This window comes from Mirounga leonina, unplaced genomic scaffold, assembly GCF_011800145.1.
Source record: "Mirounga leonina isolate KUSES-001 unplaced genomic scaffold, KU_Mleo_1.0 Mir_115, whole genome shotgun sequence".
In the NCBI taxonomy this organism is placed as follows: domain Eukaryota; kingdom Metazoa; phylum Chordata; class Mammalia; order Carnivora; family Phocidae; genus Mirounga; species Mirounga leonina.
The window spans coordinates 52,127,411-52,154,957 of NW_023270268.1; the positions used below are offsets into that span (position 1 = coordinate 52,127,411).

Here is a 27,547-nt window from a genome sequence, read left to right on the forward strand (position 1 = left end):
AGCGGCCACGTGAGCACATTCTTCCCCGGGCTCCGGCAACACGCTTTTCTCTCCAAGTCAACATTCTCGCGTCACGGTCTTCCCCCGACCCAATGGAAGAGGAAGACGAGGAAGCGCGGGCACTGCTGGAAGGCGGCCCCGATGAGGCTGGCAGAGGTGCCCCTGCCGTCTCGGCTGTGCCCGGAGCGCTGCCGGCCCTTTGCGACCCTAGTCGCCTGGCGCACCGGCTTCTGGTGCTTTTGCTGATGTGCTTCCTGGGCTTCGGTGAGCATCTGGCCTGATGGGGTGGGGTGGGGTAGGGTGGGGCTGATAATCCAGAAATTTCTGATTTTCTCTGGGATCTCCGAGATCCGCACTGAGCTCAGAGCTGCCCCGCGGCCTCCGTGCAGCTTCTGATTTAAGCTCCTGAGCTTCCTTTTTTTCCCCCCTTTCGGGACTCCATTGAAGCCTGTGGACGTTGCTAGCCCGTCGGCGTCTTGGAGGTGGAGGTCAGGGGACTGAGCTGGGCGAGTTTTGTCCCTCTCTTTTGCCCTCCAAGAAGTCCCGGAGGCTAGCAGCTCGCCCCCTGGGGCCATAGAGGTAAAGGAATTCCTATTTCTTTTTTTTTTTTTCTTTTTTTTTTTATTTGATAGAGAGAGAATGAGAGAGAGCAAGCACATGAGAGGGGGGAGGGTCAGAGGGAGAAGCAGACTCCCCGCCGAGCAGGGAGCCCGATGCGGGACTCGATCCCGTGCTCCAGGATCATGACCTGAGCTGAAGGCAGTCGCTTAACCGACTGAGCCACCCAGGCGCCCCGGAATTCCTATTTCTTAAAGCTCCTGTCGATATATTGTTAAGAAGGAATTCAGAAAGATTGAACTACCCACCTCTAAGCACTATCTCCCCCCCCCCCCCCCCGCCTTGAATGACTAATACGTTAGCAGTCTCTTATGTTTCTCATCGTCTTTGGGTAAATACATCAATGTGTCTTGCTGATAGCTTCAGTGAGTAGATGTGTTCTCTTACTCTTCCGCTCTGCCACTAGTGAAGTAACCATACTGGACTCGTGGTAGTCTTGGCGGTATTTGGTTTGTTACGAAATCTGATGACTCCGCAAGCATGAAATAGTTTCTTGAGGTAATTTCTAAAACATCTGCTTGTATTCCTGCAACTGATGTATTCAGCAGCATTTTAATGTCAGTTTGGTATGGTATGGAGGTCACAATGTGTTTTTCAGGGCGCTCGCTAGAACCTGTGTAATCAACAAGTTTAGGAACATTATGGTGGATAACTTTATGCTGCTGCTGGAATATGTAAACAGGCATGAAGGATGCTTTGGGCTTAGTTTCTTTGCAACTCTTTGTTCACTCCTTCCCCCACACTTTGTGGAAAGATGATGCCTATCCAATAGCTTTATGCATGGCATAAATATAACTGATAGGCGTCCCTGTCAGTTAAATTACTTTAAATGTCAGTGCATGGGGCGCCTGGGTGGCTCAGTCAGTTAAGCATCTGCCTTCGGCTCAGGTCATGATCCCGGGGTCCTGGGATGGAGCTCCGCATTGGGCTCCCTGCTCATCGGGAAGCCTGCTTCACCCTCTCACACTCGCCTTGTTTGTGTTCCCTCTCTCATTGTCTCTCTCTGTCAAATAAATAAAATCTTAAAAAAAATATGAGTGCATGAATGTCAAACCTCTCTACATTTCTTTCTTACCCCCAACAGACATTATCATCATGTTTTAATCTTTTAGAACTGTTTTTTCAGTCCTGATGCTGTATTCACTACAGTATTTGATCTTGGGTATTCTGTTTGTAGAGCTAGATTATTGTTTCAAATATTCATTCAGAGTAGTTAAACTCTGTTCCTGTGCTCTCATGGTAAGTGGTGACCTCAGGTTACGTTATTAGGAAACTGCTGGGGATGTTTGTGAAATCTTTAGTGTGTGTGTGTTTTGGTAGCTTCAAATAAGGAAAATATAGCTGCATGAAAATGCTAAAAAAAAAAAAAAAAAGACCTATGAAGCATAATGAAAGTGAAATGACAATTAGTTGTTGATTAACTTCTTTATTTAATTTTTATTATGTTCAGTTAGCCACTGTATAGTACATCATTAGTGTTTGATGTAGTGTTCAGTGATTCATTAGTTATGTATAACACCCAGTGCACATCACAACATGTGCCCTCCTTAATACCCATCACCCTGTTACCCTCACCCCCCACTGCGCTCCCCTCTGAAACCCTCAGTTTGTTTCCTGGGGTCCATAGTCTCTCATGGTTCGTCTCCCTCTCTCATTTCTCCCCCTTCAGATTTCCCTCCCTTCCCCAATGGTCCTCCGTGTTATATCTTATGTTCCACATGTGAGTGAAACCATATGATAATTGTCTTTCTCTGCTTGACTGACTTCACTTAACATAATCCCCTCCAGTTCTACCCATGTCGATGCAAATGGTGGGTATTCATCCTTTCTGATGGCTGAATAATATGCCATTGTATAAATGTACCACATCTTCTTTATCCATTCATCTGTTGAAGACATCTCAGCTCCTTCCACAGTTTGGCTATTGTGGACTTTGCTGCTATGAACATTGGGGTGCATGTGGCCCTTCTTCTCACTACATCTGTATCTTTGGGGTAAATACCTAGTAGTGCAATTGCTGGATCATCGGGTAGCTCTATTTTTAACATCTTGAGGAACCTCCATACTGTTTTCCAGAGTGGCTGTACCAGCTTGCATTCCCACCAGTAGTGTAAGAGGGTTGCCCTTTCTCCACATCCTTGCCAACATTTGTTGTTTCCATTCTGATTGGTGTAAGGTGGTATCTCATTGTGGTTTTGATTTGTATTTCCATGATGGCTAATGATGTTGAGCATTTTTTCATATGTCTGTTAGCCATTTGCATGTCTTCTGCCCATTTTTGACTGGCTTATTTGTTTTTTGAGTGTTGAGTTTGAAAAGTTCTTTATAGATTTTGGGTATCAGCCCTTTATCTGTAATGTCATTTGCAAATATCTTCTCCCATTCTGTGGGCTGCCTCTTAGTTTTGTTTACTGTTTCTTTTGCTGTGCAGAAGCTTTTTATCTTGATGAAGTCCCAAAAGTTCATTTTTGCTTTTGTTTCTCTTGCCTTTGGAGACGTGTCTTGAAAGAAGTTGCTGTGGCTGAGGTCGAAGAGGTTACTGCCTATGTTCTCCTCTAGGATTTTGATGGATTCCTGTCTCACATTGAGGTTTTTCATCCATTTTGAGTTTATCTTTGTGTATGGTGTAAGGGAATGGTCCAGTTTCATTCTTCTATATGTAGCTGTCCAATTTTCTCAGCACCATTTATTGAAGAGACTGTCTTTTTTCCATTGGATATTTTTTCCTGATTTGTGAAAGATTAGTTGACCATAGACTTGAGGGTGCATTTCTGGAGTCTCTATTCTGTTCCATTGGTCTTTGTGTCTGTTTTTGTGCCAATACCATGCTGTCTTGGTGATCACAGCTTTGTAATATAGCTTGAAATCAGACAATGTGATGCCCCCAGCTTTGTTTTTCTTTTTCATCATTCCCTTGGTGGTTGGGGTCTTTTCTGGTTTCATACAGATTTTCGGATTGTTCGTTCCAGCTATTTGAAAAATGCCAATGGTATTTTAATAGGGATTGCATTGAAAGTGTAAATTGCTCTGGGCAGGATAGACATTTTAACAATGTTTATTCTTAATCTAGGTTCCCAGTATTTGCTGTATATGCACAAAAGTAATTTGTAAATCATTTGGCATGTTTTCTCTGCATTATTTGGCTACAACTTAGAAAATATTAGTGGAAGGGAGGTGGTCCATGGGTGTCAGTCCTGGAGCGCCTCCTATAAACATTGAAAATCACCAATTGAATAATATTTGTAACCTGAAACTTCTTATGGGCAGTATTATCACTTATAAAATGTTTGCTCTTCCTTATCCTAGGCAGCTATTTTTGCTATGATAATCCTGCTGCCCTTCAGACTCAGGTTAAAAGGGTAAGTTGATTTTTTACTTTCTCTGGAGTAGGGATAGCTGTTGAGGGAGGCATCATCAGGTCTCAGATTGCTTAGTCTGAAATATTGTCCATTGAATCCATTTTAACATCTGTAGTAAAATCTATATGTAGTAAGGAGTGTTCTTGAGTTGGAATGAGTGACCACAAAGAATTCATTTATAGCACTTGTGACTAGTGTTTTACACTTTAAATAATTGCTATTTCCACAGAATTACCAAAAAGTATTAGCAAATTTTTGTTTGCAATTCACTTTCCAGTTGTGTCATCATCTGAATGACAAATGATTCTGTAGGATAGCTTTTTGCTTTTTTAAATATGTCTTTTTTATTGTTCTTCTATTTTTTAAATGTGAATGCTGACTGCTGAGGATTCTCCATGTCAGTATTTTTAGTCTGGTTTTGTAAAAATACATTTGATATTTATAGTTTCTTGTGTATTTAGATAGTTTTTGCTTTTTAAGGTTTTTACCTTTGGACAGGAAGAAACAGATTGGCCCTTCACATTCTAGAATGAAAGGGAAAGAAGGTAGGATTTAGTGGGGGGGGACGTAGGGATGGGCTAAGATTATCTTTTGCCATGTGGGGGGAACACCAATGCACATGGTATAATGGGAATAAGAATGTAGAAGATACAGGTAGGTGCAGAGGGAGATGGTTCCAGTAATGGGGGCTCTAATTGATCCTGGACTCCATGAAGCCTCTGAAAGGCATGTGGACCCAGGAAGTTCCCAGGGATCCCAGGTGTGACCATTTTTCTGGGGCAGGGGCCATAGCTGTCATGAAATTCTCAAAGCATTTAGTGACCACAAATGATTAAGAAACTCCTGTCCTACACAAAAAGAACGTTTTGATTTGTTGCTAAACTTAACTGTTTGGAAAAAAATAGTTTTATTTTCCTCCCATATAGGATATGCAGGTGAATACGACGAAATTCATGCTGCTGTATGCCTGGTATTCTTGGCCCAATGTAGTTTTGTGTTTTTTTGGTGGCTTTTTGATAGACCGAGTATTTGGAATACGGTAAGCTTGAAAAACATCTCACCTATGGGTAAAATATTATTAGGAAAGCACAGAACCAGATTAAGGTATTTCTATAAAGAACTGAATAAAACTCTGTATTGACTGTAATAATCTACATTAGGTTTTTTTTTTTATGGTTTTTATATATTCCTGGAATTGGCTTTTGAAACTTGGTTGGTATTTCAGTTAAGGTTGGGACTAGTAAATGCTATTCATGCAATATGGTAACTCAGTTATCTAAAAGTGTAAATAATGTCCTCACTTGGGATCAGGCAAACCAGGGTCTGAATCCCATTGCTGCCACTTACTGAACATCCTATTCTGAGCTGTTCCTAGCTTCCTGAGCTTTAGTTTCTTTGTTGGTAAAGTATGGTAATAATTCTTGCCTTACAAGGATTGAAAGAGATAGATGTATAGTATTTGGCACATATATAGTATTTATCTCTCTCAGCCCCAGTGAGATTTTCTCTTTCTACCCTTGGGCATTGAACTTTTTGTGGCCACTTCTGTGAGATGCTGAGGGACGAATAACATTATAAGCTTTGTCATTTTTTATCCTTATGGTCGTGTATGTATTGTTAGTGGAGACTTAAAGAGGGATGCAGTCTGGGAATATTTTCAGAAGGCAGAGGGAAAAATGATGAAGCATCTTCCAGCCATGTCTGATGGAAAAGGATTGAAGAAACTGAAAGTGTTTAGACTCGGGGACTTAAAAATTTTGAAGGGTTAAGTATAAAAGAGGAATTAAATTTATTTTGCTTGGTCTGAAGGGATGGAATTAGCTTGAAACTTCAGTGGGGAAGATTCTACTTAGTATGGTGAAGACTTTGCTTGGTCAGTTTGATGAGGGGCCATGATTTGCCTTGGGACCACAGGAAGTTTTCTAGTTGCTAGAGAACATTTCAGTAGAATGAGGGATGGCCATTTCATAAGGATCTTGAGAGGGATTTGAGTTTCAGAAGTATGGTTTACTCATAGAATCTTTAAGGACTCTTAATACTGGCGTTTTATTACTCTGGGGAAACATTAATCAGATATTTGAAGTATAGAATGTGTGAGTAGGCAGATAACTTGGTTGATATTTGTCTTTTTAAAAATAGTTATTATGCTAAGTGAAATAAGTCCAGACAAAGACAAATACAATATGATTTCACTCATATGTGGAATCTAAAAACAAAACAAAAGAATAAGCAAAAAACAGAATCTGACCTATAAATATACAGAATAAACTGATGGTTGCTAGAGGAAAGGGGATATGGGGATGGGCAAAATGGTTGAAGGGGAGTGGGAAATATAGGCTTCCAGTTATGGAATGAATGACTCACGGGAATACAAGGCGCAGCACAGGGAATATAGGTAATGAAATTGTAATAGTGTTGTATGATGACAGATGGCAGCTACACTTGTGGTGAACATAGCATAGCGTATAAACTTGTCAAATAACTATGTTGTGTACTTGAAAGTATTATAACACTGTATCAACTATAGTAAAAAAAAAAAACACCCCAAAATCAATAAAATAAAAAGTTTTTAGTTATCGGGAATTATAACCACTTAAAATTATTTAATCTTGGAATAAATTCTAAACTCTTAATAGTAATTTTATAGAGTGTCCATGCGCATGCGGGGGAGGGGCAGAAGGAGAGAGAGAGCACCTCCAGCAGACTCCCCACCGAGCTCGAAGCCTGATGTCAGTCTCCGTCTCACCACACTGAGATCATGATGAGCTGAAACCAAGAGTTGGACGCTTAACTGACTGAGCCACCCAGGCGTCCCAAGAATGTCAGTTTTTGAGTGGGAACCCTGGGAACTTCTTGAAGATTATTTAACAAGTTTTGTTTGTTTAAGAGATGATAATGGTTTAAGCTAAAATATGCCATTACTGAAGCCTCTGGAATCCCCTCAGAAGTGAGGACTTCTACAGATTAACGTTTAGCCTGGGAAAGCTGCTGCCTTTAGAGGCACACTGGCACTTCATTTTTCTTTCCTTGGAGGGAATATATAGGGGTCAAAGACCGAGGTCTAGGGGTCAAAGACCGAAGTCTAGGGGTCAAAGACTGAGGTCTAGGGGTCAAAGAAGACTAAAGAATTACTGAAGGATTTGGTGACATAGTCTTAATTCATTCTCTCTCTCTCTCTGTCTCTCACAGATGGGGCACCATTATTTTTAGCTGCTTTGTTTGCATTGGACAGGTAAGAAAGTCCAAAACATTCATTGATTATGTAACAGCGACTTTTGAATTCTTGTCTGATTCCACCAGCAAAAATGTGTTTATTGAATGCCTGACTTAATTAAGCAGGGTCCACAAATGCCCAGGTAGCATAATGTATAGTCCATTTTAAGCCTTGAGATAGATGAACATTAATATTTAAATTTCACAGATTTACTAAGAAGGAATGTTAAAACTATTATAGAAGTTATGATTCCTTGTAAGTTACTTATTTCTCTTGAATACTTTTTAAGTTTACTTTTTCATTGATTCTACATTTATATTCTACATTGTAGGTGATTTTTGCTTTGGGTGGAATATTTAATGCTTTTTGGCTGATGGAATTTGGAAGGTTTGTGTTTGGGTAAGTTATACATAATTTCATTCATCCTAGTATATTATTGTTTACCTATCAATTTATTAAAGATTCACAAAAATATATTGCTGTCTCTTCTGGAGAATTAACCTCAAATCCTTGAAATCTAGCTATATACACAAGACTGTTTATTGTCTTACTTTTCCTTTAAAGTAAGCAACAATTTTGAGTGGTCATAGTTAACTCCATTTGGGGTTTGAATATTAAGTAGTTCTCCAAAAATATTTTTCCTGGGTGTTTTTTGTTGTTGTTGTTGTACTGAAGGTTGATTTAAACCTCATTTAGAAAAGTGTAGACCAACCATTTCTAGGTTGGTGATTTATGGACATTTTGCTATTACTTAGTGGATAATGTACAGGTCCTTTTGAACCCTGTTAAAGAGGCTTGAATGAGGGCGCCTGGGTGGCTCAGTTGGTTAAGCGACTGCCTTCCGCTCAGGTCATGATCCTGGAGTCCCGGGATCGAGTCCCACATTGGGCTCCCTGCTCAGCAGGGAGTCTGCTTCTCCCTCTGACCCTCCTCCCTCTCATGCTCTCTGTCTCTCATTCTCTCTCACAAATAAGTAAAACCTTAAAAAAAAAAAAAAAAATTAAAGAGGCTTGAATGAGCAAAATACCAATAGACTGATGATTCTTCATGAATTTCAGTGTCTGTTCAGTAAGTCCATTCTGAGTCCAGCCTTGGGCTTCCTGCCCTGAGAAATGCAGATGACATAACTTATTTAAGCTTTTTTATAAGTACTAGGGACATGTAGACATATATGATACACCCTAAAAAATGCTCTAAGTGAGAGAGAAGGAAACAAAATGTATATAACAATATGAAAGGGATCCAGGGTTGGAGGGGTGGTCAGAAAAGACCAGAAATGGTCTTGACATCAGTATAGGGTTTGGATTAGTAGAAGGGGAGTATTTTTGGATTAGGACAGAGTGAGGAGGGCTCAGTGTTAGGATATGGAGGAGAATCTCCTGACTGAAGGCCAGAGGAGGAATGGTCAATATGTAGAACTTACAGAATGAAAGTTAAAATCCAGGAAGTAGGAAAATGTGGAATATGAAAGGTATTGGGCTGAAAAATGTGAATTTTGTGTTTCCACAAAGTATGAACCATTCTTCCCACATGAACATTTTATATAGCATAGGTGGTGATTTAACCCAGATTCCTTTTATTATAGGTCATGGTTATTTACCACAATCCCCAAAACTTAGCAGTGTCATGCAGCTGTTACAGTGTGCTTGTGGAGTTTTTGGGTCAGGAATCTGAAAAGGGTACAGCATGGATGGCTTGTCTGTGCACCAGATGTCTGGAGCCTCAACTCAAAAGATTCATGGAAGGTTGGGTGCGGAAATCATCTGAGAGCTTGTTGACTCATAGGTCTCGTTCTGGGGTTGGGACAACTTGAAGACTAGCGCTGCTGGATGGAGTGCCTAAATGTGGCCTCTCTGTGTGGCTTGGCTTTCTCCTAGCATGGTGTACTGAGGGTAGTTGGACTTCTTACAAGATGGCTCAAGGCTTCAAGTGTGAATGTTTGAGTGAAAAGGCAGATTTCAGCTTTGATTACACAGCACCACTTCCACAAGATTACATTGATTGAAGCAGTCTCAATCCCACCTAGAGTCGGGGGGTGGGACATAGATCCCACCTTTTGATAGGAGGGGTGTCAAATTTTTAACTGTGGTATTTCTGTAAAAGCAGTAATTTTTCTTCTTTTTCTCATTTTTAGGATTGGTGGGGAGTCCTTAGCAGTTGCCCAGAATACATATGCTGTGAGTTGGTTTAAAGGCAAAGAATTAAACTTGGTATTTGGACTCCAACTTAGCATGGCTAGAATTGTAAGTATGACAAACCTAATGAAGCCAAACAGGAAGTAAGAGATTTAATCTTGTAATTATCTCTTAAAAATAATGGGATGAAGTGTGTTTTTGTTTGCTGTATTAGGTATTGATTTTTTATGTATATCTGTTGACCATAGTATATCATTTACCTTATTACTTTAAGGCATTTTTAACCTTATTTCAGTTAGGAAACAGTCTAAAAAGACTAATTGAGCATTCATTAGTTCAAAGAATCTGAGCATTGGGAGGGATCTTACAGGCTTTTTCATCTGATTTCTTTGCCCATCCCTGGTATGAAAGCCTTCCAGACTCTGCTTGCACATTTCTAGTGATCGGAAGCTCACCGTGCGTGTGATAGGACAGCTCCTGTACTTCAGCTAGCTTTATGAAGTGCAGCCTCACATAGAGATGAAATCTGCCTCCACAAGTAGCTTTTTCTCATTGCTCCCACTTGTGGGAGTTAACATTTGTTTCCTCTTTCATGTGCCAGCACTTTGCTTATCAAGACAGCTTTTAAGTTCTTCATCAGACATGCTCATTTCCTGTGGTTGTCTAAGCCATACGACATGGGTTTCAGTTCCCTGGTCAGTGTGCTCCCACCTTTCTGGGCTTACTGCAGGTGCTCAGTACTTTTTCCCAGCATTTGGAACCTGGAAGTGTTTGTGGTATTTCAGGTTTGGTCTGATAGAGGGTACTCAGGGTAACAACATTATACTTTTATTAATGCAACCTGTGAGGTGTTTGGCCATCCCAAACCCTGTTAGATTTTTTTTCCTCATAAACTATGAATAGAGGTTTTTTATTTTTTTACTATTTATTTATTTATTTATTTTTTAAAGATTTTTTTAATTTATTTGATACAGAGAGTGAGAGAGCACAAGCAGGGGGAACAGTAGAGGGAGAGGGAGAAGCAGGCTCCCTGCCAAGCAGGGAGCTCGATGCGGGGCTCGATCCCAGGACCCTGGGATCATGACCTGAGCCGAAGGCAGACGCTTAACCATCTGAGCCACCCAGGCGCCCCTATTTATTTATTTTTAAAAATATTTTATTTATTTATTTTGACAGAGAGAGAGACAGCGAGAGAGGGAACACAAGCAGGGGGAATGGCAGAGGGAGAAGCAGGCTTCCCGCTGAGCAGGGAGCCCGATATGGGGCTCGATCCCAGGGCCCTGGGATCATGACCTGAGCCAAAGGCAGATGCTTAACAACTGAGCCACCCAGGCACCCCGAATAGAGGTTTTTTTTTTTTAAAGATTTTATTTATTTATTTGACAGAGAGAGGCAGTGAGAGAGGGAACACAAGCAGGGGGAGTGGGAGAGGGAGAAACAGGCTTCCAGTGGAGCAGGGAGCCCGATGCGGGGCTCGATCCCAGGACCTTGAGATCGTGACCTGAGCTGAAGGCAGACGCTTAATGACTGAGCCACCCAGGCGCCCCCCGAATAGAGGTTTTTTTAAAAAAAATCCTTGCCATTGAAAATCAAGGTTCCAAAGACTAGTTAATGGCCTGAAAATGCTTGTAACATATTCTTAGGGAAGAAGAAATCCAGTACAAAAAGTTTTTAAAGTAATATTTCATTATATAAAATATATAATGTATAATTGTAATCTATATGACACTTTTGTGATTTTTATACACGTAGGTTCTTTCTAATTTTTCAACCATTATAGATAGCGCTATTGTGTGACACTATAAAACTTGTCTGCATCTCTGATTGTTTCCTGAAGCTAGATCGCCAGGAATGGAATTGAGTCAAGAGGATTTGTTAGGGTTTCTTACGACAGTAGTCTCATATTATCCTCTCAGCGATGTTTACATCCCCATCTGTGGGATATGAAAGGATCATTTTTATTATAGCTTTGATAGTAGAGACTATTATTGCTTAAAAAATAATTTTTGATTGGAAACACTTAAATATGACTTTAATTTGTAATTCTTAGCTAATATGGTTTTGCATATTGTCTAAATTTTATCCACAAGGGTATTCTGAGTACCTCATTATGTATCTTGTGCAAATCAAGATATGTCTGTGGCAGTTTGTGGGTCTCATTGTCTAATAACTTACCGAAGAAGGAAATAAGATGTAATCTTGTTGACGTCATTGTAGCTACTGGTGGATTCTTTTCTGTGTGGTCACAAATTAGCTCTAATCCATTGAGCTGCGTTCTGAAAGCCCTTGAAAGCCCTAAGTTTTTAGAAAGGAATCTCAGCAGCTTCGAGGATGCAGGGTGGAGGTTACTGGGGTGATGGGAGGACCTGAGGAGGAGGTAGAGTGAGCTGGACCTCAAGCAGCCACCTCTTCTTCAGCCAGGGCGGCTCAGCCTTGACCTGATTTCTGTGCTTAGGGTCTTTGTAAGACACATGAGACCAAAGGATTCCATTACAGAGCTGCTGGGGTAGATGGAGTTTCAGTGTTTTTGCACTTTCCTTGTCCCTGTGCATATTCAGAATGGTCAACAGAGATTCTGGCTTTACCTCTACATGATTTTTCTGTAGCCTGAGCTGTGAGTTTGTCTATTTTGGACAGTTGACCTGTTACCATTACACCTTTAGGCAGTGGACTTCTCACTTATTATTTATATCTTCCTGGGGATTGGAAGTCCAGCACCCTTTTGATTGTCATTTGTAATTTGTTACTTTTAAACTCATTATTTCAATGAATATTTATTGAGGACTTGCTAAGTCATGTCATGTTAGGCATTTTAGAATTAAAGGATTTTTAAGGCAACATCCCTGTCTTTGAGAAGCTTTTATTTTCAATGATAGTGAGGAAAGTTATCAGTAGGTCTCCATTTATACCTTATTGCTCATTTGAGTAAAGCCATAGGTTAACATTTTGTAAGAAATAGCTGTGTGAAATGTGCTCTTATGTTTGCTGTGAGAATATTGTTGAGGACGTGTTCATTTGTCAGTCTTTAGTGTCTGACCTGTCAGTAATAGTATTTAGCACAGTTGACATTCCCCCTACCTTGATTACTTCTCTTGGGTTCCAGGACACTACAGTCTTATAGAAGTTTCCCTCTTGCCCTTCTGTTTACTCCTTTGGCCTATTTTGCTAGTTCCATCTCAGTCTTTTGAACTTGTAAATGTGGGGGTGTCCTAGAGCATGGTTATTGAACATCTTCTCTTTTCTTTTGACACTTACCTCCTTGGTGATCTTATCTAGTTTTGAAGTTTTAAATAGTATATCTTTGCTCCTGAATTTGTATCACTTGTCCAGGTCTTTCTCCTGAATTCCACATCCCTATAATGCAGCTTCCTACTTGACATTTCCACTTGGATGTCTAGTAGGCACATCAGACCTGACATGGCCAAAAGCCAGCTCTTGATTTTCTACCTATGGCCCCCCAAACCAGCTTATGCTATAGTTTTCTCATCCTCAGTTATAGGCAACTCTTTTCTTCCATTTGCTCAGGCAAAACCTTAGGTGTCATCTTAAATTACTCCTCCCCCCGCCACAACATGTGTTTTCCATTTCAAGTCCTGTTACCTTTATCATCAAAATATATCCATATTCTAGGGGTGCCTGGGTGGCTCAGTCGTTGGCCATCGGCCTTCGGCTCAGGTCATGATCCCGGGGTCCTGGGATCGAGCCCTGCATCAGGCTCCCTGCTCAGTGGGGAGCCTGCTTCTCCCTTTCCCTCTGCCTGCTGCTCCCCCTGCTTGTGCTCTCTCTCTTTCTCTGTCAAATAAATAAATTAAAAAATATGACCACTTCTCACCATGCCCCCTGCTAGCCACTTTCATCCAAGACCCATCATCTCTGTTCTGGATTTTTGCAGTAGCCCCCTCATGCATGTCCTCGCTTCTGCCTTTATCCCCGCTTACAGTCTCTTTTGAATATAGCAGCGAGAGCAAATCTGTTAAAATGTATGGAGTCCTGCCACTTCCATATGCTTCTTCGCTTCCCATCTCACAAAGAATAAAAGCCAGAAGTCCATATTATTACCTGTAGCCTGCTTCCCCGCCATTTCCTCTCCAGGGGTCGCATCTCATGTTCTGGCTTCTTCCTTTACACCGTTCCAGACTCTGCCGTCCCTGCTGTTCCTTGAGCACGCCGCCGTATGCACTCTCAGGGCCTGGGCACCAGCTGTTCCTTCTGCCTCAGGGCTCTGTCCTTCCCCCAGATCACCTCGTGGCTAGCCTCCTTCATGTTTTCACTCAAAGGCACAATCTCAGTGAGACCTCCACCCCTTTATGTTCTCCTTCCCTGCTTTTTTTTTTCTTATTTTTAAAAGTACTTACCACAATTTAATATTTCTTCTTTTCTTCTACTCCATTGAAATGTAGGCTTTATGAAAGCTGGAGATTTTTCTGTTTTGTTCTTTGTTATATTCCCAGTACCTAGAACAGCGACTGGTTCAATGAGGGCTCAATAATTGCTGAATGAATAAGTGAATGAGGATATTATCTTCTGTAACTTTTATTGTCTTCTTATGGATAGGATGAATTTTTTTTTAAGATGTAAGTATAAGCAAAGGCTGTGCTTTTTCTGAGTGAAAGTTTATTTTATTCTTAGGTATGCTGTGAATTTTGTCACTCGTTTTGTTTTTGCTTTTGTTGCTAGAAAGTTCTAAATGTACTGTGCTGTTTTCAATACTAGCATTTTCTATAAATTAGGATTTTTGTGTGTGTGTGGGTGCAGTAATCTTATCTGTGGCTTTATCTTAGTTTGTTAGTTTTTTCCGAGAGTGTTTTTTAAAAAAATGTATCTCTTGTTTAATCTGGATCCTGTTATACCTGTTTCTACTAGCCACCTCACATCCTTTATTGAATAAGGCAGAGTATATATAAATGAAATGTTTTTTCCTTCTCTTTCAGGGAAGTACGGTAAACATGAATCTCATGGGATGGCTGTATTCTAAGGTTGAAGCTTCGTTGGGTTCTGCTGGTCACACAACCCTTGGGGTCACACTTATGATTGGTTAGTGGATCCTGATGTCCCTTGTTTTGTATCTTCTGAAAGCATGTCATAGGAAGTATTGTGGCAGAGAGGAAGGAACACTGGAATCAGGGTTAGACCACTTTGGTTATAGTTTTGCCTGAACAGTTCACAAGTTCTTGGACAAGCTAACTAGAAATAGTGAATCTTTTACCCGGTTTGTGTTACTATTTCCATTTCCTTAAAATGGAGGATTTTGTCCCACCTTGTCTACTTCAGCGTTGTCATGATAAGCAAATAAGAGATTGTGTTTGAAAATTCTGAAAACCGAGACTTTATACATGTAAGGTGTTACTAGTTTATAGCAGAGGGATAATTATTTCCTTTTGATCAAATTCAATTAGTATACCTATGGAGCTAAGATGTTACAGAAGTTAGAGGTGATATGATGTTGTAGGAAATCCACTAAGTTGGGAGTCAGGAGTCTGGGTTCTAGTCCTGGCTCTAACTAGTTCTGTCATCTCGGATAAGGAAGTTAACCTCTGTGTCTTAGTTTTCTGTAAAATTTCAGGTGTTTGACTAAAAGTATATAGGTCCCTTCTGGCCCTAAGTTCTGTTAGGTAAGACTTGGTTGTGCTGGTTGCTGGGTGGATCACTGAGAAACATATGAGGCCTTCTGGAGTTCCCACCTGTGCTTTTCTCTGAGCAGTGGATTTTTGTAACTGAGCCCCCATAGTGGGTAAAAGGACCACTTGCAGAGCCCTACAAAGACCTGTGGGATGGTGAGTTGAACATTCTGTGCCATCTTTTATTCCTTATAATTCCTTGGTATAGTTTGGTAGGGGGCAGTGGAGAAGAAATCTTGAACAGGTAACCTGTATCTAGAGCTTTCTCCTTTCCTCCCTGACCTCTCAAATCCCTTGCCTTATTTAAAACCTCTTTTTCTTACTCTTAGATGCTCTTCAGTATTCCTTCCAGTCCTCTCCACAATGGAGAATTTGGGAATTTTAAAGAATTTTAGCACCAGAAAAGATCTGTGCCATCAAGTCAAAGCCTCTAATTTTACAGATGGAGAAGTTGAAGCCCTGAGAGGTTAAGTTCTGTGTTCAACATCATTCAGCTTGTGGCAGAAGTAGAACCCACATCTGCTGACTTTTATTTTAGCAATTTTCAGCTAGGCCACATTATGAAATTAAAGATTCATGTTTTTACTGAGCTTCTTTTAAAAATCTTGAGAAGTGTAAACTTTATTTACTCTTTATCCTGATTTGCTTTAATGATACGAGATCAGCATTAGTGAGTAATGCTGATTACACAAAGGAAGGAGAGCCTGGCTGGGCTGTGCTGTGGGAGGGTGGGGCTCTTTGGGCTGCTAAAGGGTAGGAGCAAGGGTTACAGACTTCGGGAAGGAATCAAGAGGAAGATTTGATGATCACAGAATCAGACTTCGCTTTTATAATTTTTTTCCCTCTAGCATCTGTCAATAATCAGTGCTTAGACTTAGTTAAGAAATTAGTACAGATTTGCTAGCGGGTCATCCACTTTCTTAAAGTCTGTATTTGCATTACAAGACTAGACTAGTATGTTCTAGTCTTTTCCCTCTAGTCTCCAACCTTCTACTGGGAAATAGTATAGTAAGAGTGACTGTTGTTTGTTGAGTACTTATCACATGCTGTTTCTTTCCTTCTGTCCTGATTTAGTAATTGTAGGATTTTCTTAAATGTGTCTAGATGCCAACCATTTCATTTGCTAAGTTTTCTGCTGTTAGTGTAAGGTACTGCCTCTTGGGAACCTTCAGTCGTTCTCTTTTAAAAATCTCTCTCTCGGGCACCTGGGTGGCTCAGTTGGTTAAGCGACTGCCTTCGGCTCAGGTCCATGATCCTGGAGTCCCAGAATCGAGGCCCGCATTGGGCTCCCTGCTCGGCAGGGAGTCTGCTTCTCCCTCTGACCCTCCCCCCTCTCATGTGCTCTCTCTCTCTCAAATAAATAAATAAAATCTTAAAAAAAAAATCTCTCTCTCTCTTTTTTATTATAGGGGGTATAACATGTATTCTTTCACTAATCTGTGCCTTGGTTCTCGCTTACTTGGATCAGAGAGCAGAGAGAATCCTTCATAAAGCACAAGGAAAAACAGGTAGGTCTAAATTCAAATAAAGTGGGGCTTTGGGAAATTGCAGACCTTTGAAGGTAATTTCAATGATATAAGTTCTTAATGTAGTGTTGTAAGCCCAGTGAGGCTTAATACATGTTTTTTTATCTTTTATTTTCCAGTCTGTTTCTACTTGTCTAAATTTTAAGTTTTCCCAGAAGCTATGTTCCAGTAATTTATTGAGAAAAGTACTTTGTACACTGAATGCAAAGTTTAATCACATGATAAAAGAAAAATAATCTTGACCTAGGTATGCAAAATTATGCTGATCGCTTCTTCCCTTTCTTTTCAAGGTGAAGTTATTAAGTTAACTGATGTAAAGGACTTTTCCTTACCCCTGTGGCTGATATTTATCATCTGCGTCTGTTACTATGTGGCAGTGTTCCCTTTTATCGGACTCGGGAAGTGAGTATTCTCGTGCATCCCATTTTTCTTGACTAAATTATAATGAGAATTTAATCACACAAATGTAATTTTTTTAGCTATAAATCTTGCTTTTCTGGTTATAATTTATATTTTCACAGGAATTATTTTACATCCTGGTATATAACTGATTTTCTTAGCTTAAGGTTTAGTATTTGGCTTAATACTTTCATTATTTTTTTGATGAAATACCTAACAGTTTTTTATTCATAATATGGATTTATTTTAATGCTTTGAATTGGATTAGTATTCTTTTTTAATTCCTCTTTATTCTTTCGTTTGGAAGCCTATTCTTGAGAATGGAAACTGCTTTGGCTCATTTTGCCTGGGCACATTTCCATTTGCTAGGACTATAATTATGCTAGGGTTCAAAATCAAATTCTTTTTTGTGTTATCACTAACCTCTCCCTTTCCACTGACAGCTGCTTGAAGTGTGTGAGTGTGTTTATAGGGGTGTGTCTTTGTTATCAGAACCTTTAAATTCAGACTGTTTACAGTAATTTGAAATGAACTCTAGGCATTATCTTGCAAAGAACTTACCCAGTCCCAAGGAAAAGAAGCACTCTTAACGTCATGTAGTAATTCATTTGGTTTTCTGAAAAGTTATGCGTACTGTTTGCTGTTTATTTAAAATGGAAAAAATCAGGGTACTTGGGTGGCTCAGTCAGTTAAGCTTCTGTCTTCAGCTCAGGTCATGATCCCAGGGTCCTGGCATCGAGCCCTGCATCAGGCTCCATGCTTAGCGGGAGTCTGCCTCTCCCATTCCCTCTGTCCTTCCCCTCTGCTCTTGCTCTCTGTGTCCCTCTCTCTCTCTCAAATAAATAAATAAATAAAATCTTTTAAGAAATAATAAAATGAAAAAAATCAACATCAGTGTATTTTATTTAGTGAAATATTTACATAAACCCTAAAGCTTTAGCGCCAGTTGTTTAAAGGTGACAGTTAAATAAGGTGGGAAAACAGTATCAAGAAGGAAAAGTTGACTAAATTTAAGAGTTATTTTTATTTAGTTTTATTTTGCCTTTAATTATTGAAAACAGAGTTCTCTCTAACGTGCTTATTTCTTTCTCTCCCTCTCTTTATTTTAGAGTTTTCTTTATAGAAAAATTTGGATTTTCTTCCCAGGCAGCAAGTGCTATTAACAGGTATTTCATTAATTCTCTGAGTGCTTATTTGTGCATAGTGTGGGTCTTTAATTATAACCCAATGTTCTGAGACAAAAAAGACGTGTGACTTAACATCCATAGTGTGAAACCAAGATTATATTGGTGCTTGATCCTGGGAGACCATCTTTGCATTAATGGAAAACTGAAGAAACCTGGACTACTCTTTAATCTTTAAATTTCTGTTTACTGATGACCATTTTAGAAGAATGCTACATTAAATGAGCTAGGATTTGCTTTGCCTAATGGTTTTAGGGACTTTTTGGATTTTTTTTTTTTTTTTTTGGTAGCTGTGATACATTTCATTAAATATCTTTTATATTCTCTGGGCAGTGTTGTATATGTTATATCAGCTCCCATGTCCCCGATATTTGGGCTCCTGGTGGATAAAACAGGAAAGAACATCATCTGGGTTCTTTGTGCTGTGGTGACCACTCTTGCTGCCCATGTCATGCTGGCCTTCACGCTGTGGAACCCTTGGATTGCTATGGTAATGTCACTGTGGATGCTTGCAGAGCACAGGGCTTCAGGGAGGACTCTGTAAAGTGCACATCAGGAGCCACACTCCGCTCTTCTGATAGCAGAGCTCGTGCCAGTGGGAAAAACAATGTCTTGATTGCAGTTTCTACAAAAGAACGATTTTTAAAGTAAATAAATGTTAATTATTAATGAATAAGGTATCTTTAATTGTATTTGGCTTATTTAATACAGTAATCTCATTGCTGAAATTGAATTTGAAATAAAGTAGTCTTATAATAGCCATATGCTTATTAGTTCCATTTATTTGCCTCTACTTCTTTAAAAAATTCTTCCATCATGGGTGGCAAAAAAAAAAAAAAAAGTCTATCAGCCCAGGATTCATGATTTTGCATTCTTTTGTCTTTGACCCTTAGAAGGTTAAAAAGTGATAATGAATTCATCAGGTTTTTGTTCTTTAGAATGTCATTTTATTTTTATTTATTTATTTTAGAATTTTTTATTTATTCATTTGAGACAGAGAGATACAGAGAGAGAGAGAGAGAGAGAGCAGGAGCAGTGGGGAGAGGCAGAGAAAGGGGGAGAAGCAGACTCCCTGCCGAGCAGGGAGCCTGACATGGGGCTCGATCCCAGGAGATCATGACCTTAGCCCAAGGCAGACACTTAACCATCTGAGCCACCCAAGTGCACCTAGAATGTTATTTTAAAGACCACAGGCTTAAGTGCTGCATTTCTTACCTATTACCAAAAGAATATCTTGGGCATAGATGTTTGTTCTACACTTAGTGAGATTTCTGTAGGACTGATTCCTGGAAGTATAAATGCTATAGCAGAGGCTTTGCACATTTTACATCTTAACAGACATTGTGAAACTTCTCTAAGAAGTTCTTACCCATTTATAGTTTTACCAATAATACACAAATGTGTGTTTTTAGTATCCTAGCCATGTTGGGCATTGGGCCTATTTCAGTCTTTGCCAATATGATACGTGCAGATGATCTTATTTAAACTTAAATCATAAAGTTTCTTTTTTAACTAAAGAAAAAGTCAGCATTAGGTGATAGTTTTTGCGCTGCCCTCCAGTTAGGTGTTGATGACCCTAGGTCACATTGTTGGCGTGATGTTGCCTTGATTACTTAATTTGTAGTTAATAAATATTGGAAAATTAGCTTGCCTGAAACATTGGTAGTAACTTTTGCAAAATAGCTTTATTTTCTTGTTTAGTCTTTGATTGTACCCTGGGCCCAGTCAGTTACATGTGCATATAATATAAAATGGTTAAGACAGTGTGTATTTTGTCGCGAGAGGGATACCGTTAAGGTCAGGACTTTTTTGTGTCAAACGTGAGTTTTAGCATAATTGCAATAAAATTTGCATGAATGTTCATATATTTGCTATTACGCCACTCTGGCTAGTCTGCATCAAAGGAAAATCCCTTTTGGTTAATGTTAAGACTTTGCCCCTTTTCTGCGTCACTTTCTGCAGTGTCTGCTGGGACTCTCCTATTCATTGCTTGCCTGTGCATTGTGGCCAATGGTGGCGTTCGTGGTTCCTGAACATCAACTGGGAACTGCATATGGCTTGTAAGTGTTTACACCATCATGTCTCTCTCTGCTCTAGCAATTTAATTATCATATAAAACTCCAGGTCTCCTGAATCTAGTCATCTTCAGGCTTCTGGGACAGCTCTGAGCCTGGAAACCACCAGAAAATCAGTTAACCTATTTGTGATATTATTGTGGCGACAGAAATGCTCCCAAGCCTCCAGGAAGAGAGCTGGTGTTAAGCTAACCCTGAAGAAGTGATTTCTGACCTTGCCATTGACTGCCTGTTTATCTGAGGGCTTCTTAGTGAGAAGTTGGGTTCTGGTGTCTGGCCCGAAGGGCGAAAGGGGGAAACTGCACCCATGGTTGGTATTCACTTAGCTCTTACTTTCATTCCACAGAAAAATGTTGAGCTTATATTGCACTTAATAAGAGAGGCTCCCTTACCTTTGAGCATAACATCTAGTAGCAGAAACAGTTATGGAATGAAAATACCTATTCAGGTCGTCCCTAGTTAAAAACACCTTTTAACGCTAATAGTATGTCGTTTATAGATACTGATATTTAAAGTGAATTGTTACTGTGAGCAGTAACTGTAAAAAGATAAACAGGGGGGCTGGCAGGAGTTTTTGGAAGTACCAAGAGGACTAACACTTAAACGGGAGAGTAAAGAGCAATAGGGATGATCTGTGGGTGCATCAGCCCCTTCTTCTGTCTCAGCTTCTTTGTTTCTGGTCCTGCTATCCCTGGGCTCATGTAGCCCATGCAAAAAGAGTGGTGTGTAAATAATTTTTAGTGCTTTTTGAAAATAATGTGAGTAGTGTTTTTATTTTTAAATGCCAATCAATAAAGATTTATCTAAGTTTTACTTCGTAATTATGATTACATAATTGTGTGAAGACTTTAGAAATTGAGGGGCGCCTGGATGACTCAGTCATTAAGCGTCTGCCTTCAGCTCAGGTCGTGATCCCAGGGTCCTGGAATCGAGCCCACATTGGGCTCCCTGCTCGGCAGGAAGCCTGCTTCTCCCTCTCCCACTCCCCCTGCTTGTGTTCCCTCTCTCTCTGTGTCTCTCTCTGTCAAATAAATGAATAAAATCTTAAAAAAAAAAAAAAGACTTCTGAAATTGAAATGTGTTTTTGTATTTCTTGAATTGTAGCATGCAGTCCATTCAGAATCTTGGGTTGGCGATCATTTCCATCATTGCTGGCATGATATTGGATACTCGGGGCTATTTGTTTTTAGAAGTTTTCTTCATTGCCTGTGTTTCTTGTAAGTATGTGATGTGGCTACATTCAGTTTTTTGGAATGTGTAACAAACTGTTTTCATTTATACTTTTAGGTTTAGGTTTGTTGTTATTGTTCCCTTTTTTCCTCTTTTAAACCAAATCCCTAAGATGTATCTCTCAGATTTGACTATTTCGTAGTCTGTGCATCAGAGTTTCCCACCTGGTGGCTTTCTGGTTCTCTGAGGATTTACAGGCATTTTTTTTAGGAGATTCCTATTTTTAAAAGTAGTAGTAGAGGGGCGCCTGGGTGGCTCAGTTGGTTAAGCGACTGCCTTCGGCTCAGGTCATGATCCCGGAGTCCTGGGATCGAGTCCCACATTGGGCTCCCGGCTCAGCGGGGAGCCTGCTTCTCCCTCTGACCCTATCCCCTCTCATGCTGTTTCTCTCTCTCTCTCTCTCTCAAATAAATAAATAAAATCTTTAAAAAATAAAAATAAAAAAAATAGAAGTAGTAGTAGAATCTGCTTCATATTCTATTTTAAATATTTATGGTTTTTAGAAAACATCCTCTTTATAAAGTGAAACCATTTTATTTTTTTTTTATTTTTAAAGATTTTATTTATTTATTTGAGAGAGAGAGAATGAGAGAGAGTACATGAGAGGGGGGAGGGTCAGAGGGAGAAGCAGATTCCCTGCCGAGCAGGGAGCCCGATGCGGGACTCGATCCCGGGACTCCAGGATCATGACCTGAGCCGAAAGCAGTCGCTTAACCAACTGAGCCACCCAGGCACCCAAAGTGAAACCATTTTAAAGGGTGGTGAGTGTGTCCCTCATGTGAAGTGTGGACATTGGTATGATTCAGGTGTGAGTGCTCATGGTTTATTCATTAGGCAACTTTAAATTACTTTTATTCTTGGTCCTGTTATTTAATGTTTACCTGTAATGGTTTACTGGTTAAAAATAGGAAGTATTAGGAAATTGTTGAAAACTACAAAAATAAATTAGCATTTTTCCTCCAGTAGGCTTCACCATATAGATAGTTGTGTTCACCTGAAAAAAAATCTTATATAACATGTCTTTTATGCTTTAACTTGTGTTTAAAATGGCAAACTCCAGTGATGATTTAATCATTTACATTTACAGGGATAAAAGACAATTTATACTTGAAATGTGGTATTTGTAGATAATTGTTATGAGATGCCTGAATGCATTTTATTATCTCATAATTTTAGAAGCAAGCACATCAAATTTTAAAAATATATTATTTGTTTTTAAAAAGTGGGTCATGTAGATTCAAAATACTAGGTCATGAAAGTGTTTTTGTTTTTGATGGTGCAACATGTGGTTTAATTTCAATCCACAATTCCATATATATTTGGTTCTTAAACCAAACACTATGCCATTTAAAAATGTTTTTGTTGCCATATTAACTTAAAGTAAATTTAGTTTGCCTTACTTGTTAAGGAAGCCTTGACTTTCTGAGTTTTTCACTGGCTCTGGGCTTCTGGGAGTCACGATGACCATAGTCTAATGTTGGGTTAATTTGTAAAATGAACAATGGTGTTTTCAGACTTAAAATCCTCAAAGGATTATTTCTCTTTGGTTCTCTGTAAAAAGATAAACAGTCAGGGGGCTGGCAGGAGTTTTTGGAAGTACCAAGAGGGCTAACACTTAAACGGGAGAGTAAAGAGCAGCAGGGATGATCTGTGGGTGCATCAGCCCCTTCTTCTGTCTCAGCTTCTTTGTTTCTGTCCTGCTATCCCTGGGCTCATGTAGCCCATGCAAAAAGAGTGCTGTGTAAATAATTTTTAGTGCTTTTTGGAAAATAATGTGAGTAGTGTTTTTATTTTTAAATGCCAATCAATAAAGATTTATCTAAGTTTTACTTCGTAATTATGATTACATAGGAATCATTGGGAAGAAGTACATGTTTTTTAAGGACCCTGTGTTTTTTTCACTTCCAGTGTCACTTTTATCTGTGGTCTTACTTTATGTGGTGAATCGTGCCCGAGGTAAGTAGAATTCAGACATTTTCTTCTTAAACCACTCTGGATCATCTTGTGGGGCCCCTGGATTGTCTGCATTCTTCTTTAGAGGCCAGTGCTTTAGTTCGTGTAATGATGACATTCAGTTCCATAGTGATGGAAACACATTTCATTATGTAACATACAATTATGTATTTTGGAACTTCAGATTTATTAAAATTGTTGTCGTGTTCTTTCTGGCCAGTTCAACTTAAGTTTTGTAATATAAAATTTTAGATGTTCTTTTTATGTTAGCATAAAGAAGTATGGCATTTTTATAATAACCTAAAGCCATTACTGTGTTATTGTCTCATGTTTTAAAAAATAAGTAAACAGATTTATAGTTATAGTTTGCATTTTAAGGTTGAAAGTGTTTGATACAGAATGAGGTGTTACAGATTTTTTTCTTTTGCTAGTGTATTTGTACTTTTTTCTTTCTTCTGTATAAGATTTTGATGTTAGCCTTATTAATTTTTCTAAGTAGCTTGCCCCTAAAGGTTGTTATGTACTTAGTAAAATGTATATACCTGCTGTTTAAGTGATTTTAGGTCATTTCCTTTAATTTCTCTTAATTTTCACTATTATTAAATATTAATACAGTGTCCCAGTTAATAAGATGTAAAGCAGTACATAAGTCCAAACTTAAAAAATGCTCACATTAAGGACTGATTATTTGTATTTGTATCATATAAAGATTCTTAAAAACCAGTTTTTTCCCTTGGGATGGTCCCAGGAGATAAACTATTTCTTTCTCATCTTCCATAGCTTTTTCTGTTACTTTAAGGTATACCAGTGCAAGTGTGTGTGTGTGTGTGTGTGAATTTTACTTTTAATAGTTGTGTAGAAAAGGTTCTATGCTTATTTGTGTTTTAGGGGGGAACCTAAATTATTCTGCAAGACAAAGGGAAGAAATAAAACTTTCTCATGCTGAGTAAGTATTAAAAGAGAAAAGTTATCTTCTTTTGCAAATCTCTAACATTAGCATTTTATTTCAAAGTATTAGGTTTGGACTTTTAAGAAATTAATCTTCTTGGGGCGCCTGGGTGGCTCAGTCATTAAGCGCCTGCTTTCGGCTCAGGTCATGGTCCCGGCGTCCCGGGATCGAGCCCCGCATCGGGCTCCCTGCTCCGTGGGAAGCCTGCTTCTCTCTCTCCCGTTCCCCCTGCTTGTGTTTCCTCTCTCGCTGTGTCTCTCCCTGTCAAATGAATAAATAAAATCTTTAAAAAAAAAAAAAAGAAATTAATCTCCTTGAGATTCGAGAGCTAGCGATTATCTTGGAACACCATAACAAAATTCTTGTTTAGAAAATTTAAATAGGATGTATATCAAGGGTTAAAGTGAAGGGGGAAAATAATTGGGTTTTAAATTGCTTTCTGAGAGAAAGCGAGACCTGTAGTATTTGTAATTTATTAGAGGAAAGGTCTTTGTCCTAAGCTTCTGTGCTGGGCTTACCCTTCCATTCTCTGATCTTTTCATTTTCTTAACTATTTGAGATAATTTTTCATCTTCTCCTGGTACTAACATTCTGTGTTCTCTGACTCACTTGAAACAAATTAAGTATATAGTGTGGTATTAAGTTAAACTTATTTTTTCCATGAGTGTATGCTAAAATGTAATAGTGTTTCTATTTCCTGTTATGATTTCTGATTTTTTAGATATACAGTTTTTTACAATTTAAAAAATTTATTTGTAAATATATACCATGTAACTATAAGTTTTGTGAATTTTGTATAGGTTAAAATCTTGTAGAACAAAGCATTTTTTGGGAGGTGATTCTTGGCCATTTCAAATTTCCTTTTAACATAGTAATTCTAGAAATACATCTTGAGAAGATAATCAGAAGTGTTACAAGTTTTAAGTATCTTTATGACAGGCTTACGTCAAAAAATTGGAAACAACTTGAATATATCTATATATAATATGTTGTTAAAATCATGTCTGAGGATTTTAAAAGTCAGAAATAGTTCCTCCCTGCACCAAGTCAGAGGTACTTACCATGCCACATGTTAAGTAGACAAAAGATTAAAATGCAAATGTAATATCCTAATTTTGTTCAAGAAAAAGTATGCAGGCACATGTATTTTTTACTTACTTACTTGTATATAATAGAAGAAATACTGAAAGGAAAAACCCCAAATACTAACAATTCCATTTGAATGGTAAGGTTACAGGCATACTTTTTCCTTTGTTTTTCTATATTTTCCAGATCTTCTATGTTGATCTTAATGTTACTTTTATAATCAAGAGGATTTAAGAGATTATCAGCAAAGTGTGCAACCTTTAATATGTGGTAGTACATGCTTTGCAATGCTAATGGTTTTTATATTGTAAACCAGATGAGGCCTCCTGTTTTTCCCTTTTTGATAATTCATTGCATTGTGTTTTGCAGATGAGAAGCTTAAATGACTGTGTCATGAGAATGGGCTGCACACATCATTGGTTTGAAAACCTCACTTTTTTTTTTTTTTAATTTTAATCTAGAATTTAGTCAGGAAAAATAATGGTCTGGAAATATATATTTATATTTCAAAAGCACCTATTTCAGAGTATATTTGTGAGGACTATTTTAGCTTGTGTCTTATGTACTGTGTATTGCTAAAGAATTCTACTTTGGAGTAGGCTAATCAGTGAAGTTTAGAAAGTTTCTCTCGAATATGCAGGTGAATTTCAGTAAGGACAGTAAATAATGGAAAACTTGGATCTTGTATTGAGATAATTTTCAGAAGGTGTTTCTTAAGGATATCTTTGGCTTTTTTTTTTTTAATCTTAAAGCAAAAAAACTTTTGAAGGTGTAGAAGGGATATTTTATACAGAATAAACAATGGCATTTTAATAGGCATTCCCTGTTTTTATAGGGAATATTTGAAAGATATTTTTTATGCAGTTTCTTCATTTTCACAAATAGCAGATTGTATTCTGCTATCTTTAGTTATGAGAAGTTGCCGAGCAGTGACCCTTTTGAGCTTCTTTATCTCTCCATTACCGAGGACCTTGATAACTTAGGGATTAATTTTATAGTACAAACTTTCTGTACACTTTTTTCTTACAGTCTAATTAATTACTAAAAAGTGTCCTTTAAATTATGATAGTTGCATATCTACATGGATAAAAACACTGCAGAAGGAATACTCGATGTCTTCTAAAACTTTTGATTTTTAAAAGAATATTAAAATACTGATTTTAACTCTTATTTATTTGGAAGACTGTTTCTGTAAGAAAATTGAAGTTGGAATAAAGAAAATTTGCCTTTGAAAGTCAGTGGAGTATCTTTTTCTCCAGAGTAGAACCTAAGTAACATTTATGTTTTCCAAATTAAATAAAATACAATTATAAAATTTCTTTTGACAAACTTAAAAACTTTTTAATTGACTTAGTCTTAGCATATTACATATTAAAGTCAAGGACTTTTTCATGTTTTGCTCTCCAGGAGTATGCAGATATTTTAGACAACTGTTAAACTGTTGTATTTAGCTAATTGTATTGTTCAAAATACAGGACATAACACTGTATGCTTGAAAGTTCTGGACCAGATTGAAAGTACATTCCTTACTCAGGTCAAGTTTATTTATATCCATTTTTCTGATTGACAGTTTATTGTGTCATTATTCAGTTGTTCTTTCGGCTTTGACGGCCATGTGACTGTTGTAGCCCAGATTATTGAATGTTGGCTTTAGTAGTTGGTGAGAGTGGAGAAAGCCAGTTGCTACTGCTGCTGGAGGGCTTGTGTGGTCCGGCCGCTGCCTTACTCTTTCCACCACCTCCATGCCTCAGCCATAGTGAGCTGTTTTGTTATATTTTTTCAGATGGGTCCTGTTTCTTGCCTTTTCAGGGGCTTTGTCCATGCTGCTCCCTTTGCTTAGAATATTTTATCCAGGATTCTCCACAGCCTGATTTACAACAGAAAACCTTAGCCCCAGCTCAGAAGCATTCTTCCTGTGGAAACTCTTCCAGACCTTCAGGCTATACCAAGTTCTTCTAAAATTTTTGTGATCTTGAAAAGCCCTGTATTTTTTCTTCTTTGTTTACCTCAGCTTATAATGAAGAATTTGTGATAGTGTGGGTGTGGGTGTCTTTCTCTTCATTTAGACTGTAAGCTCCATGAGGGCAGGGACTGTGTCTATTACGTTAATTATGATTGTGTGGATAGTGCCTAGCACAAAGTAGGCACAAAATAAGTATTTTTTTGAATGATGCATAAATAAAAAGGAGAGTAAAATGGAA

General features: G+C 38.6%; 1 protein-coding gene across 5 annotated transcripts; it reads left to right on the plus strand.

Moving 5' to 3' along the window:
- Window positions 1–27,547, plus strand: MFSD1 (major facilitator superfamily domain containing 1). 5 transcript variants are annotated; one of them, XR_004677873.1, is made up of 17 exons: window positions 1–264; window positions 3,925–3,977; window positions 4,904–5,016; window positions 7,167–7,209; window positions 7,523–7,590; window positions 9,326–9,434; window positions 14,258–14,360; window positions 16,354–16,452; window positions 16,761–16,872; window positions 17,979–18,035; window positions 18,387–18,543; window positions 20,016–20,113; window positions 21,233–21,345; window positions 23,267–23,314; window positions 24,200–24,257; window positions 25,533–25,616; window positions 25,716–27,547. XR_004677873.1 is itself a non-coding variant. In XM_034997964.1 (16 exons), the coding sequence occupies exons 1-16, from the start codon at window positions 93–95 to the stop codon at window positions 25,717–25,719; spliced, it is 1,407 nt and encodes a 468-aa protein (XP_034853855.1). In that variant the 5' UTR covers window positions 1–92; the 3' UTR covers window positions 25,720–27,547. The 5 variants fall into 5 exon arrangements, 4 of the variants coding, with proteins under 4 accessions (XP_034853855.1, XP_034853862.1, XP_034853880.1 ...); XM_034997964.1 differs by lacking the exon at window positions 25,533–25,616; XM_034997971.1 differs by lacking the exons at window positions 25,533–25,616; window positions 25,716–27,547 and having other exon boundaries at window positions 24,200–24,261.